Source organism: Furipterus horrens, unplaced genomic scaffold (genome assembly GCF_987537825.1).
Source record: "Furipterus horrens unplaced genomic scaffold, mFurHor1.1.pri manual_scaffold_11, whole genome shotgun sequence".
Lineage (NCBI taxonomy): Eukaryota > Metazoa > Chordata > Mammalia > Chiroptera > Furipteridae > Furipterus > Furipterus horrens.
In genome coordinates, this window is record NW_028327181.1 from 3,330,933 (window position 1) to 3,346,029 (window position 15,097).

The window sequence follows — 15,097 nt, forward strand, 5'->3', positions numbered from 1 at the left end:
CCCTTCTGCCCGGGCTGCTTCCCACTGGCCGGGGGCTACCGCCCAGACCGCTGGTTTTGACTCATTCCTCGGTCCCTCGGTCCCCAAGTTCCACACGGCCGACTCACCTCGAGGGCCGTGCGGGCCAGCCTCACAGAGACAAAGAGCATCTTCAGGAGGAATTACCGGGGGCCCGGCCGGGGCAGCAAAGCTGCAAAGCCGGTGGGGTGGGAGGTGTTGGAGCAAGGGAAGCCTCCAACCAAACTCAGGGTGCATTTTGCAATCAAGAAAGTTAATTGAGCAACGGCCAGCTGCCAAATACTTGTGAGAGGAGTAAGGGGAAAACGCCATCACCGAAGTTCCTTGGTGTGATTTAATAACAAGCCTTTAGGTTACCCCAACTGAGGGCGAAGGTGAGGCTGGCTTATTTTCCCCTTTCCTGGGGCCTGGATGAGTTTTCTGGCCCATTCCCTCCCGCCACGCAGTCAGCCAGTCCCTCCCTGTACATGCAGTTCGTATTAAAATAAGGAAGAGGGCTGAGTGTTTCAGTAAAACACATTCCTGCCTTTCACCCTCGTTTTGCGTGGAAGGGCCCCCTCCCGCTGCAGCATGTGTTTGATGCTGATGGGAGCGCTCAGAACCGAGGTGGAGTAGGCAGGGCCAACAGAGGGCGGAGGGCTGCAATCTGAATGCCATTTGCTTTAAGAAACATAGGGAACATCTTCACAGGCTCCGTGCCGGCTGAAACCGGCAAGGCCAGAGCAGCACGGCCGAGCAGGACCTGCGTGGCCGGGAGGGGCGGGGAGCGCCGGGGGTCACCTCCTGCGGCCATCGGCTCGGCAAGGAAATGGGAGGGTGGGGGCACGAACATAACAAAGGAACACAGGGATTAATCATTTAATCCGGGGGAGGAAAATGCCACCCGGAGCCCATTGTCGAGCGTTTTAACGTCAGGTCAATGTGTCATATTTTAACTTGGATGCATTTCAGGCTCATGGCTCTCCAAAAACAAGGGTGGTGGGCGGCGCGCAGGGCTGCGGGGGAGTTCCTGCTCTAGTATTTACACTTTTCTGGGATCTCCCAGGAAACTTCCTGTGCTGCCCGCAGAGTGGAGCGAAGACAGCCCCAGCCAGTCCAGTGATAAATCAATACCCCCCACTTGGCGGAGATCCCATTGTGAGCTCAGGGCAGGGCTGGCTCTGGGCAGTGCAGCCAGTCCAAGGAAGTTCTGCTGCAGACGTTACCCGCAGAAACACCGAACACCGGCCCCGAGGAAGAAAAGAGTGGGGGTGGGGGGAGGGGAGAGGAGGCGCATTTCAGTGGCAAAGGAGCGAGACCTCCGCCCAGAGCCAAACCCACACGCAGGACGGTGCCTGGGACGCCTGCCCTAAGCACGGACACCTCCATATAACGTTTCAGCGCCGGCCAAGGATCCCTCCAACGCGCCAGCAGGACAGGCTCCCAGTCCTCCCGGGGGACACCCACGGCCCCTCCCAAGTGGGGGGAGGACCTCCCAGTAAGGGGGACGTCCCTCTGCCGGGACAACAAGAAAAGTAGCGCAGGTTGCGGAGCATCTAACTCTGAGCCAGAGCCTGGAGTCCCCACGAGCTGTCTCCTTCCATCTGCACAACAGCCAGTGGGGCAGGTACGACTGTCACCCCCGCCCCCTTTTTCTTAGAGAGGGGGGAAGGGAGGGAGACAGAGAGGGAGGGAAACATCCATCGGTTGCCTCTCCCGGGGCCTCAACAAGGACCGAACCTGCAAGCCAGGCCTGTGCCCAGTCCGGGGATAGAACTAGGACCTTTCGCTCTGCGGGACGACGCCCAACCCACCGGGACACACCGGTCGGGGCTGTCACCCTGCCCCCTCTTTATAAACGAGACAGGCCCCGAGATTTTACACGACCATTCGAGACGGGAACCGGCAGGTAACCACCCCCGGACAGGTGGTCTTGACCGCAGAAACACACAAAGCGCCGGGGAGGGCTGGCGAGGGCCGCGTAACACAGGGCGCACCTCCTTCTGGGCCAACATCGGTGGCCTGGGGACCCTGGAGGGGACGGGGTGGGTCGGGAACCTTACGCCGGAAGCAGCCAAGCACTGCGGACAGGGGATGAGCCCGGGAACCCATGCACCCCCCGAAGGGGGAAGAGCCGCAGGGGACGCGTGAGGTCAAGCCCCCCGCCGGCGGCCCAGCCCCCAGCCCTCCTGCCGTCCGAGGGCGCGCGGCTGGACAGGTGGGGCCGGCCCGGGTCGCCGCGTTCCCTACCTATAGGCCAGGGTCATGCACTCGAAGAGCTTGGTGAGCGAGGCGTCGATGGACAGGTGGCAGGAGCTGGTCTTGCCGAAGCTGTAGGTCTGGCACGTCTGCTTGTTGACCGTGTCGAAATCGTAGCCCTTCTTGGGCGGGTGCTCGCGGTGCGGCGACGACACCATGAAGTGGCCGCTGTGGATGATCTGCTGGCGGCGCGGAGGCTCCTCGCGGCCGGGCCCAGCCCAGGGTGGCGGCGGCGCGGCGCTCGCGTGGGCCCTGGCCGGGTTGGCCGCGCCGGAGGCCGGCGGCGGGGACGGCTCATCAGTGTCGGAGTCGTCGTCGTCCTCAGGCACCGGGGCTTTGAGCAGCACCGGGCGGCCCCGGCTCCTAGGCCGGCGCGGCGAGCACATGAAGACATCGGCGGCCATGGGGGCGCCCGTCCGGGGGCATCCCCCGGGGCCCGGGAGACGCGGGCGAGCGAGGCTCGAGGGGACGCCGGCCCGGCCCGGCCCGCGCGGGGACTGCCCGCGAGTGCGCCGTGGGGCGTGAAGGGGAGGGCGCGGGCCCCGGCGTGACGTCACCGGCGCGTCTTGGCCAATCGGCTGCCCGCGTCTGCCTCTTAAAGGCGCAGGGGAGCCTTGGCGTCTCTAGGCGGACAAAAAGCAAAAAAAAAAAAAAAAAAAAAAAAAAAAAAAAAGTGGGGGGGGCTGGGCCACGCCTCCAAGCCCCGCCCCTCGCCGCGCCGACCCCCTCCGGGCTGCCCCGGTGCTGGGGGAAGAGGTGGGTAGGTAGCGCCCCGCGCCAGTGCCGTGGCCCGGGAAAGGCGTTGGCCAGGCCGGCCGTGCTGACCCAGCCCCCGCTCCGGGAAATCGCCCAGAGGCCTCGCTGCGGGCGGGGCGGGCCCTCCACGTGGTGGGTGGGGGTGGGGTGGGGCTCTCCTCCCCTCCCCTCCCCCCGGCTCCGCTCTCTCCTGCAGGGCCCGGAACTGTCCGAACAGCTCATCCTTGAGGTTGCCGGGCTCTGTGCTTGTTGTTCCCATTTTACTGATGAGAAGACCGAGTCTCTGAAAACCAAAGGAAATTTCTCCAACGAGAAAGCTCGATCGGAAACACGGCTCACCGAGGCCTCACCACCGGAGCTGGAGAGGGGCTCTGCCAAGTTAGGGCATTTTCCCGGGGCCTCACGGTGGGGGAAGGGGCGCTTGTGACGATCTTAGGTTGGGAGGGCGAGCCAGCCTCTAAACAATTAAAAAGGGGAAACTGAGCCATGTTTGTTTTCTGTCGAGGGGGGGACAATTCCTGTCTCAGAGGGGTGTGACTTTAAAAATGACTACGAAGTGTGGAGCGGGGCAGGGGCGCTAAGTAAACGCAGGCCAGTTTGAAGGAGGCGAACCAGCCAGGGGCACCTGAATAACGCCGGCACTCAGCCGCTCTGACCAGCAGAACCAGCGCTTTCCCATGGCTCAGCCTCATAGTTTGCACTGCGAGGGGGGCGGGGTAGGGAGACTCCGGGGGGGCAGGGCATCAGGAGGCCCCGTGAGGGCCCTGGGCCCAGAGCGGCCCCCCCAGCCCCGCACAGAAGCGCCCCGTGCTCCGCTTGGACGCCAGTTTCACTTCCAGATTTGGACGGAGGCCGCCCGCCCCGCCCCCCTCCTGCGGGGGAGGGCACTGGGGACCGGAGGGAGGGAGGGCTCACCCAGTTGGCCGCACTGACTCCTTTCCTAGACGTCTCTACGGAGGCCTCGGCCACGAGGGACGGCCCGCTTCCGGTGTGAGTTGGAGATGCGCCCCCCCACCCCCACCCCGGCCCAAACCACCGCTTTGAACTCTGGTTGCAAATATCTGAACGTCCAGCGTTTGCGTTGCCTGCTTTCCTCTGAAAACTTTTCTTCTTGGTAAATTCTTAACTGCCCAGCCACAACGGACGCAGCAATTTCACTCCTAGAATTTCATTCTAAGGATATATGCACAAGGATGATGATGGTAGTACCATTTATTAAGCAGGAACAGAAACCATGTGATGTCTAACGAGAGACAAGTCATTGGAGATACTATGGCCCCAAATACGTTGGAACAACTACGTATTAAATGATGCAAACGTGTATTTGTTGATGTGGAAAGAAGTCCGTGATGTACTGTTGGGTGGAAAAACAACTTCTAAAAAGTTATCAGTAGTTTGATATCAATTTCAAAAATAAATAAATTCATATATTAATATGTATATGTCAGAAAGTGCACCAGGTTAACACCAGTTATTTCATTATCTCTGGGTGGGGTCATTTTTTTGTCTTCTAATTTCCAACAATTATTACTTGTACACGTTTGGTGGGGGGAGTGTACTCTTTATTTCTGTTTGGTTACTTAACACAAAAGACAGCCATGAAGGAGGAGGTATACTTTTATTTAATTAAAAAAATAAATAAATAAACATCAATTTCCTGGAAGGAAATAAGCTCTCGAGGCTAAGGGTAAAAACTGGCCCATATTTGGTGCACACACATGCTTGGTGCAGTCCTCACTGAGTTCGCAAAGGTTCTATTAGAGAAGAAACAAACTGGGAAAAATCACAGTTCAAAATGCAGGCAGCAGAGGATCCCCGAGAGGGAGGTCTGGAGGGGGCTCCAAGCTCACAGTGAATGGCTACAAGGAGGTCTCAGGAAAATGGAAACTGCTTGCAGGGCATCCAGGCTGAGGCGGCCACCTCCCTTCGCACTGAGTGCTGGGCAGTGACAGAGGGACCTGCGCGCGGTGCCCCGGGGAGCTGAGAACCCCAGGAAGAACAAAGAGCTCCCACAGCCAGCAAACCACGACGCAGAGCCAGCTCCTGTCCCCAGGTCAGAAGCATTGTAGTCACTCCATCGTAATGGAATCAGCCATCAAGCAAAGAGGAATTCCCAGATGCAAAATGTTACAGACCAGCAACACCAGCAAACAGGTGAAGAAAGCTACCCGAGAGCTAACAAGCAAGGGAGGAACGTTAACAGAACAGAGGACTTTTAAAATAATGAATAGCTTACAAAGAATACGGAAGTCTGCATGCATTAAGCACCAACCCATCATGGAAAAGAAGTAGAGGTCTTGGAAAATAAATATAAATACACAATTATGAATAAAAAGGAAAAGCTGAGTTGAATAGCAAAATGAATACAGCTGGAAACACAGTAGTAAGCTAAAAGATTACCCTGAGAATTTCTCCCAGAAAACTGCCAAAAGGACAAAGGGAAGTTAAATGACGTGGAAGGTAGATTCAGAAGTTCCAACACCTGCCGAATAGTTCCAGAAAGAAAGAGGAAAGTGAGACAGAGGAAATAATGAAAGCAGCCATAGAAGAAAACTTCCCAACGTGCTGAAAACACAAGCCTTCTCTACGCCTCCGCCTCCGGACAGGCTGTGCTGAGATAACAAACCACACCCACACCCCAGTGGCTTAAACCCACAAAGGTGTGCTTCTGGTCCAGCTGCCTGTCTATTGGTTACCTGTCCACGACAGGTTGGAGCAGACTCTGCTGGTTGTAGTCACTGCAAGACTCAGGCAGGTAGCGCAGCCACCACTGCAAAGGCTGCCCCATCACCGTCACCGTGACAGCGGAAAGAGAGACCTCAACAGGGGCTTGTATTGTTAATTAAACAGTTTGGCCCCAAAGGGACATGGACTCACCGGTTATTGGCCAGAACTCATCACATGACCACCCTCAACCACAAGGGAGCCAGGAAGTCCAATCTGATCATATGACCGGAAAACGGACAGCCAGAAATGTTTAGTGAACAGTACTGATGCCTGGTGACAACTATCCCTTCGGATTGCCAAGGTCCCCGTAAATGCAAAGCCATAAATGACTCTCGAGAGCATTATGCTCAGTAAAAGAAGTCATGTATTGTTTGAGTCCATTTATATGACGTCTGGAAAAGGCAAAATGATAGGGGCAGAAACCGGATCGGGGGTTGCCAGGGGCTGGGAGGGGAGGGCACTGACTGCAGAGACGAACAGGGGAACTATTTGTCATGGTGGTTGCATGACTGTGGAAGTCAGAATTCATAGCAATACACACCTGAAAGGGGTGGATTTCACTGTGTGTAAATTATACCTCAATAAGTTTTGGAGGAGAGAAGGTTATATGGCCTTTTCATTCAATTGTTTCCATCCTGGAAACAATTACTAGAGGTTTTTCTCCAGCAAAACAAATCCTGGAAGACAGAGGACATAAGAAACAGTGCAGAGCAAGAAAATAAAACGTAAAGTAGAATTTTAAAATTATAACTTTCAAGACTTTCATAAAAATAAAATAATTAAAAAATCAAATCATGTTAGAAAGCTTATACCTAACAATAGCATCCCTAGCCGCCCCACCCCCACCGTGCCCCTTACCACCCGTCTGAACTGGTCATTCAGTGCCACCCACCTCCTCCCTAGAGGCAACCGCTTTCACATTTGTTAGTTATTACGTCTAGTATTTAGCTCCACATTAAAAAATGCTCACATATAGTCCAGAATCTTCCATCTCACACATTACCTATTGACTTATGTTAGAATGATTTTACTTTATTTTTTTTCTTAATAATTTTAAAAATTGATTTTAGAGAGAGGAACAGGGCCAGGGGGGGAGAGAGAGGGAGAGAGATTGAGGCTTGTTGTTCATTCATTGGTTGTTTCTTGTATGTGCCCTGACCGGGGATCAAACCCACAAACCTCGGTGTATCAGGAGTGCGCGCTAACCAACTGAGCTGCCTGGCCAGGGCACTTTACTTTCTTAGATACCTCTTTTCTCCCCCATTCTTCCAATGCAGTTAAATAATATTTTGTTAAATTCATAGTAATGGTTTTATTATTTTGACTACAAAAATACTGTGTTCTTCAGCCACATTGTGCACTGATTTTTCTTTTCCTTTATTTTTCAAGTTTTTGTTTCTCCTGGAGCTAAAACTTGCCTACTTTCCCCCCATTTGCGTAGCTGCCTTTGAACCCCTGCGTTAAGCCTTCCTACCTCATCCAATAGCTTGTAAATATCTTTCAGTGTAATTTTCACAGGCTCAGGGCTGTCACATTCTATCAGTGTCAGCGTTTCTCCCTGGAGCCCTTGCCTCAACAATCTGGGCTGGTTGTCGTTTAAGCTTAACACGCAGCTATTGTCCTGGGACCCCCCTTAATCATCCCGGAAATTAACTTCATTTTTCTTGTGTCAAATCTACTTTTTCCTGGATCCTTTGTGTTGGTTTTCTTTAAATTTTGTGTCTTTTCTTGATTCCAGGGAGCAGGAGAGGGAGGAAGAAAGAGAAACATCGATGTGAGAAAGAAACATTGATCAGCTGCCTCTTGCGTGTGCCCGACTGGGAATCAAACCTGTAACCTTTCGGTTTAAGGGATGATGCCCAACCAACTGAGCCACTCTGGCCTGGGCTGCCTTTGTTTTCTTGATGTACGTCCTTGTTTTACAGGGGCAATCCTCCAGTAGCCATTTCAGAAAGATCATGGGAAGCAGAATTTTCAAGACTTCACACCTCTGAAAGTGATTTTGTCTTACCTGCACACTTGTTTGGTAGTTTGGCTGGGTAAAGAAATACAGTTTGGAAATTATTTGCCCACTGAATTTAAGAGATGCTGCCCCACTGTACTGGGTCTTCTGATGTTGTGTTTTGAGATATTCAACATCCTTCTTTCCCTGGATCCTTTCTCTGTAACCTGTGTTTCTCTCTGGCAGCCTTGGAATCTTCTCTCTCTGCTGTTCTGAATTTCATGATTGTGTGCCTTGGTGTGGGTCCTGTTACACTTAACGAAGTTGGGCACTTTGTGGACATCGAACCTGGAGGTTTACGTCCTCAGATGAGAGGCATCTTGTTATGGTCTCTCAAAAATTATTTTCTCCCTTACATTTTTTCTCCCCTCTCTTTCTGGAACTTCCATGAGATGTTGGACTTGCGGAATCAACTCTCTATTTGTATTATATTTTCTATTTCTCTTTGGCCTAGCTTTGGGGGAAATTTTATTAAAAATTTAATCTATGCCACACTTACATTTTTCTTCTTAGAAGCCCTTATTATCTGAGTGTTCCTTCTTCATATGGAGAGCATCCTGTTCTTGGGTCATGGATGCAATATTGTCTCGTCTCTCCAAGAACATTACTTGCAGTTTCCTTGAAGTATTCTTTGCTTCCCTACATCATTTCTCCCCCTCCTCCTCTTCCTTCTTGTTCTTCTCCATTAGTTCCTTCTGAGCTCCCTCTTTATGTGGGAAGCTTTTCTCAAAAGTCCGACACCCATTAGGATGACCGATGGGATCAGTGAGCATGCAGCAGGCACGTGGCTTGTGAACTTGTGAGTCCGTGGGTGGCCAGGCAGCCTGTAGACAGGAGACTCCTGACTGTCCCAAGTGGAGGTCTCCTCTCTGGGTGGTTCAGATGGCACAGATGACCTCCAGCTGCCTTCTGGGAGGGAGGGTAGAAGCTTAGCTGCCCAATCTCTGGAGCAGCGCCAGGGAAGGGGACAGTAGTCTTGCTGTTCGCTCTGCCCACGCCACTAAATTGCCATCCATTGCTCGTAGCCTCTGGCACCTCCCTCCCTCCACCCCCTCCATGCCTACTGTCCCTGATTCTGGAGTCTCCCTGATTTAATGCCTCTAGATGCTCAATCTCCTGTGTCCGGCAGAAGGATGAGGGGGGCAGTCCGCCGAGACTCTGCAGGGTGGGGGTGGGGGGGTGGCAACCTGGAGGTCTGGCTGTCTCACAAGCAGACTTTCAACCAAACCCTGTTTCGAATCCTCTGCAGGACCCGATGCCTCCGATTCCTGGGGTTTTCTAGGACTCCGGGCAGGACCAACCTACACAGTGGGATCCATTCCTGCAGCACTTGGGTCTGCTCTTCCTCTGCCTCGTGAAGTTCATTTCCATTCCTCCATTCTGCTTTGACCTCCACACACAGTGGTTTGGACTGCAGATGTTGCCTTAGTTCTCGAACGATGGAGCGTCTGCTGCTGTTTCTCGTTTTCTTGTACTTTGGGGATGCCCTTGGAGAGAAAGAAAGGGGGTGAACAGGTCTTTACAATAGTGAAAACCAGTATGTAAAGTTTTTAAAAATGTGATTTACTGCCTAACATTTTTAAAATCATGCCATAAACACAAGAATGTTAGGATTTACTGAACTGTCAGAAGATCGAACAACTCTGAGCCAATATTGTTTGCACTCGGCAGCAACTGCAGCTAAGGAGCAACTTACCCACTTCAGACACGGCACAGCCTCCCCAGTTTTCCACAGTCTCCACCACGCCCTACTGTACCAGTAGGGTCTGCCTATGTGTCACTATACCGCCTTCCTGGGTCCTGTAGGCATGTGAGTTGGAAATCCCTGCTAAGCCTCATTCTTCACTGTGGGCTCCTCAGCGGTACAAGTTAGTGGAAACTTTTCCTGTGTGGCTGTGGAAGAGAGAAGGCGGCCACAGCAGACGTGAGGGTCACTGAAGGAACAGGGCACTGGGGATCAGACCAAGGGAGCTGGAACCCGAGAAGGTGAGAGCTCTGGGGACAAAACTCCCACAGTCTGGGGATAATCAATACCTGCTTCACAGGGTCATTGCAGGGACTGAGTGAGGTAACGTATGTCAAGTCCCCCAAACAGTGCCCGGCTCATAGCAGGTGGTGTTAGGTGCGCCATTATTATTTTCACTGTTTCGTTTTATTGGGGTATGAATTCCATACTGTCACGGTTTCTTTTTCGTGGACAGTTCCACAAGTTTGACAAACATACAGTCACGTACTCACCAGCACCGATCCTGACATGAAATAGTCCCAACCCATACACACAGTTCCATCACGCGGCAACCGCTGATCTGCTTCTTGTCCCTCTAGCGGGGCCTTTTCCAGAACTCCGTATCAATGGAGTCGTTCGGTAAGTCCCTCGAGCCCGACTTCTCTTTCCTTAGCATAAGGCATCCGGATCCCTGCCCGTTCCGTTCCCGCGGGCCTCTGCGGTCCGCCCCTTCGTGTCTGTGAGCAGGGTTTCACTTTACGCAGGAAGCGCGCTTTGTTGATCCGTGCGCCAGTTCAGAGCCATTTCAGCTGTTTCCAGTTTTGGGGGATGGCGAACGGGGCCACTGTCAACATTCACCCACAGGTTCTGTCATTTCGATTTCTCTTAGGTAAACACCTGGGAGTGCGGTTTGCCGGGGTGTAGGGTAGGTTTATGTCCGACCTCCTAGCGACCAGCCAAACTCTTCCTGCTGGCCGGACCGTTTTCCTTTCCACCGGCACGCACGGGAATCCTCGCCTGTGTGCATCCTTGCCGGCATTCGGCATGGCCAAGGCAGGACAGCTCCCCGCCGTTCTAGTTTGCATTTCCCTAGTAACTAAGGACGCTCGCCACCTTTCAGGTGCCTATCTGCTTTCTGTATATATATTTTTGAAGTGCTTATGCAAATATTTTGCTAGTGGTTTTTTTTTTGGAAGGGTGGGGATGCTGGCTTTCTTATTACTGAGTTTTGAGAATTCTTTATATGTTCTAGATACAAGTCCTGTAGCAGAGAAATGCTTTCCAAGAATCATCTGCCTGTCTGTAGTTTGTCTTTTCATTCTCTTAACAGTTCTTAAGCAGAGCAGGAGGCTGGCATTTTTATGAAGTCCAACTTATCAATGGTTTCTTTTATAGTTAGTGCTTTGATGTCTAAAAACGGTTTGCCTAAACACAAGGTCACGGATATTCTCCTACCTTCCTCTAGGATTTTTTTTTTTTTTTTTCGTTATATTTTGGTCTATGATCCATTTTGAGTGAATTTGCTATCCGGTGCGAGGTAGGGGCAGAGGGCCGTTCATTTTGCACACAGATCTGTCCCATTGCCGCTGCATTAATTATCGAGTATTTGCAATGATGACTAACCCCATCAGGATATGCGGTGTTCTGGAGGTTGGGGGTCAGCAAGGGGAAAGCCTGGCCCCGCCCATTTCTCAAACCTGACAGCTGGGGCTTGTTGCAGGTCTTTGCTGGCAGAAGAATTGGTTTCAGGTGGCTTTACCGCCGCTCTCTCCTCCTGAAGTTTTCTACACAAAACAAACCATGAAAGGGCAGGGGTGGCCTAGCGGTTTGGCAACGTCCCTTTGAAAATAAACAAGCGCAGGAACTGAAAGGCAGCAGCCATCTCTGGGGACTACTCGGAGAAACAGTTTGGGGCCTGGGCATCCGCCGCGCGTGGCTCTCCTGCCCCGGCCAGATGGCGGGTCGGACGCAGCAAAGCAAACAGGACGCTTCACAGGTCATCTCTGGACAAAGGAGACCCCCACCCCACACCTACACCTTTGCGGGGAGAGGTCACGCTGGCAGCGAGCATCTAATCGTGGGGGGAGCTAGAAGACTTTGTGGCTGGATAGCCTTCGGCAGCCTGCACGGCCGGCCCCACGCCCCTAAGGGAACCTGCGGCACAGGGGGGTGAAGAAATTGAGGCATGTGGGTCTGGCCCTTTTTTTTTTGAGCTATAGGACGTTCACCCACCTCCAGTGTACAACTCAAAATCATTTCCTCTATGCAGCCAGGCCTTGTTCCCAGCCTCAGACAAACCGGGCTCCACCTTCTGATTCCATGGGTTTGCTTTTTCTAGGAGTCCCATGTCACTGGGATCATGCAGTCTGTAGGCACCGTGAGATTTCAGGCCAGAATCTAAATGGAAAGGGAGAGAGCCAGGACAGCAGGCACACCCACCTGCACCCAGGGCTCCCTGCACTCTGTCACCTGGCAGGCGCCTGTTTCTGAAGGAACTTCAGTCTTCACATCTTTCACCCTCTCAGGGTGAAAGCCAGGGAGACACGAAGCCATGGAGGCCCCATGTCTTGCATATTCATAATACCCCATGGAAACCGGAAGCAGGCCCAGCAGGGGGGGGCAAGCCCATGTCGCCCCATGGGAAGTTCCCAGCAATGACAATGAGGGGACCCCAGTGGCATGCCACAACACCGAAGAATCTCACACACACCATGAAGAGTGAAAGAAGCCAGACACAAAAGAGCACGTCCTGTAGGAATGCTTGGATATAAAGCACAAAAGGCAGGCTAAGTCCTTCATGCAAAGAGGAGTCGGCAGCGGTTCCCCTTCGAGAGTACTGACGGGGAGGGATGGGCTGAGGTCTGGGGGCTACTGACCTGCTGTTTCTTGATTCAGGAGCTGGTTATGCAGGCGTATTCAGTGTGTGAAAATTCGCTGAGCTACATACACCCTTACGTGTGGGTAGAACATTCAGAAAAGATGCCTGGTGCCTGCACATAGTAGGTAATTAGTGTTATTATGTTAAGGGCATGGTATTTCAATAGGGACGCGTGGCTGAGTGCAACCATTGGCAAACTTTTTCTGCAGGGGGCCGGGCGGTAAATCCTTTGAACGTTGCAAGTCATACAGTCTCTGTAGCAAGGACTCAGCTCTGTGACTGTATCTCAAAACCAGCCCAGGGCAGTAAGTAAACAAACGAGGTGCCTGTGTCCCACTACTTTATGTACAAGAACAAGTGGCGGGCTGGCTCTGTCTCATCTAGTGGGGGAGGGGCAGGCTGCCAGGGCCTCCTTCACCGGGTCACCTGTTCTGTCACTGCCCCGGCCTCGGTTTCCCTATCTGTATAACGGGAGGCTGATTCCCGCTTGACACTATCTTTCAGGGTTGCATGGAGGTCAGGTGAGCTCGTACCTGAGGGAGCCTTCAGGGAGGAAAAAGCAGGAGTTCGGAGCTTCTGGAGATTCTTCAATCCACAGCAGATTGTTTTTTCTGACAGCCTGGGAGAGAAGGACAATGAGCCCTCCTCTCCCGTGCAGCGGTGGACGCTGCTGCCCCGCAGGTGTCCCAGAGAGAGGCAGGCCCCACGGGCCTCCACCACATCCTGATCCTTGGCTCCCAGCGGCCCTTCCCTCCGACAGCCTGGGGAGGGGAAGGAATGTGAAGGAGAGACTGGAAAAATGCGACAACCATTGCCGCTAGTAGCATTTACTGAGGTTCACCAGGTGCCAGGGCTCGTCCGAAGCACTTCACATGTATGACTTCATCTGACCCTCACAACCACCTGAGGAGGCCCCATTGTCCTCCCCGCTTTCCAGATGATGGCTCGGGGGCCCAGAGAGGTCAAGATACTTACCTGAGGCCACACGGCTCTAAAGCGCCGGAGCACGGAGGGTGATAGGAAAGGCTGTCTCGGAAGCCCCAGATGGGTCCGTGTTATCTTCTGTTTATTTCCTTGCTCCAGCCGTGAAATTTCCAAGTCTTTGTCACAGGGGTGCCCCGAAAGGGGAGCCGTCTGGAGGGGGGGAGGGGGAGGGGGAGGGGCCCTCCGAGTCAGGAGTCAGAGCTGCCCTATCAGTAGCGATTCCTCCCGGTTGCCCTGGGTGAGAGGAGTGAGAGGGTCCCGCGTGGGCAGGTACGGGCTCACGAAACCGAAAAGTCCCGGGGGGGGGCCAGCTTCGGGGCCCGCTGGGGCCAAGCACTCGCACGGATGCCACCCTCGGGGAGCTCACACACGCACCATCCTTCAGCTCTCTCCCGCGTGGGAGGCGTTCTCAGGCAGGGTCCGCCCCGCGTCGGGGCAAAGGTGGTCCTGGCAGCGCCATTGATCAAGGCCAGCCAACACGCCGTCAGAAGTCTTTTTCCCCCCGGTTTCCACAAAAATTCCTGGGGCTGACTCTCATTGGGCCACTTCGGGTCATGTGATCACCCCTGACCCAATTGCCGTCGCCGGGGGGCGGGACCGAGGCCTGGGTCACATGGCCACCCTGGGACGGAGCGTGGGTGAGGCGCCCTCTACTGGAAGGAGGAGGGAATGCAACTGGCGAAGGCGGCGGGTGTCTCTCAGCCCCCCCACCCCCCCCCACCCCCAGGAGAAGACGCGTCCTCACCCAGAGCGGGTGGGGGGACTTGGCGTTTGGGGGTTACAATCCCCCCAGACCAACCACTGACCTCCATGACACTTGCTGAGGCGGTCAAGACGCCAGCCTGGACAAGAGCCTTCTCTACCTGCACCCCAGCCCACCTGTCCCCGCCCACCTGTGTGCGGTAGGCACCGGCTCACATCACCTGGGGGTACACAGCAACCCCCCCCAGCCAACACCCAGCCTCCTGTCTGGCCTACGGTCTCAGTTCCCGAGTCGTCCTGCCCCCACCTCTCTGCAGCCCGGCCTTTTCCCATCCATGCCATGCAGGCAGCGCTGCCCCCGGTGCAGCAGAGCCGGGGCTCAGAAACCGACAGCCACTCCTTAGCAACAAGGAAACACCAACTTCTGGGCCGCACGCCTGGGCTCCCCCCACCATCCCAGGCGCCTCCCCGGCCACGCCATCAAGATGCACCTCCCCCCTAATCCCGGACTGTGTCAGACACCCCAGTGCACCGGAGGGCTCACTCCTCTGCCCAGAGGGCAAGGGTCAGGCTTGAGTCACCGCTGACCAGGCTCAGCACGCAGACGGCACATCCGCGGAGGGAGATGAGGGAGTCAGACACCTCCAGACGGCCAGGGAGCTGAAGCAGCCGGAGAAGCCGAGAGAGACGGAGACCTGAGCTGGGGGGACAGCAGTGGCAGAGAGCGCGCAGAAGGCCATAGAGAGACGGGTCTGGACAGAAGGGACCGTCATCCAGGACTGAGCCCCGGGGGACAGACACACAGGGAGGACAGAACAGCGGGCAGGGAGAGGACCCTGGCGAAAGCAGTTCCTGTTGTTGTTAAGCAAACAGGCCCCTGTGATCTGCGCTCTGTCAAGCTGACCCTTCCATTTCAGGAGCTCACTTTGCTGAGCAACCAGTCCTGGTAAACACACAAACGTGGCAGAGGAAAGAGGTAGGGAAGGGCACGCAAACCGGAGGGCGCACACTGGCCTCCGCGCTGGTGGCTGGGGCGAGCCTCGGGCAGGCTCAGTGATACTCCTAC

General features: G+C 54.3%; 1 protein-coding gene and 1 long non-coding RNA gene across 3 annotated transcripts in view; one reads left to right on the forward strand and one right to left on the reverse strand.

Annotated features, from left to right (window-relative positions):
- Positions 1–2,760, reverse strand: part of MLXIP (MLX interacting protein) — a 40,760-nt gene extending 38,000 nt beyond the window's left edge. The window contains exon 1 of the mRNA XM_090257747.1: positions 2,248–2,760. Coding sequence (XP_090113873.1) covers positions 2,248–2,660 — 413 coding nt within the window. The 5' untranslated portion in view covers positions 2,661–2,760. The remainder of the gene's footprint in view (positions 1–2,247) is intronic.
- LOC149996763 (uncharacterized) lies at positions 1,519–9,325 on the forward strand. 2 transcript variants are annotated; one of them, XR_016507255.1, is made up of 3 exons: positions 1,519–1,624; positions 7,478–7,645; positions 8,991–9,325. It is a non-coding gene; the product is annotated as an uncharacterized LOC149996763 (long non-coding RNA). The 2 variants fall into 2 exon arrangements; XR_016507256.1 differs by lacking the exon at positions 1,519–1,624 and adding an exon at positions 2,952–3,144.
- Positions 9,326–15,097: the final 5,772 nt, after the last annotated feature.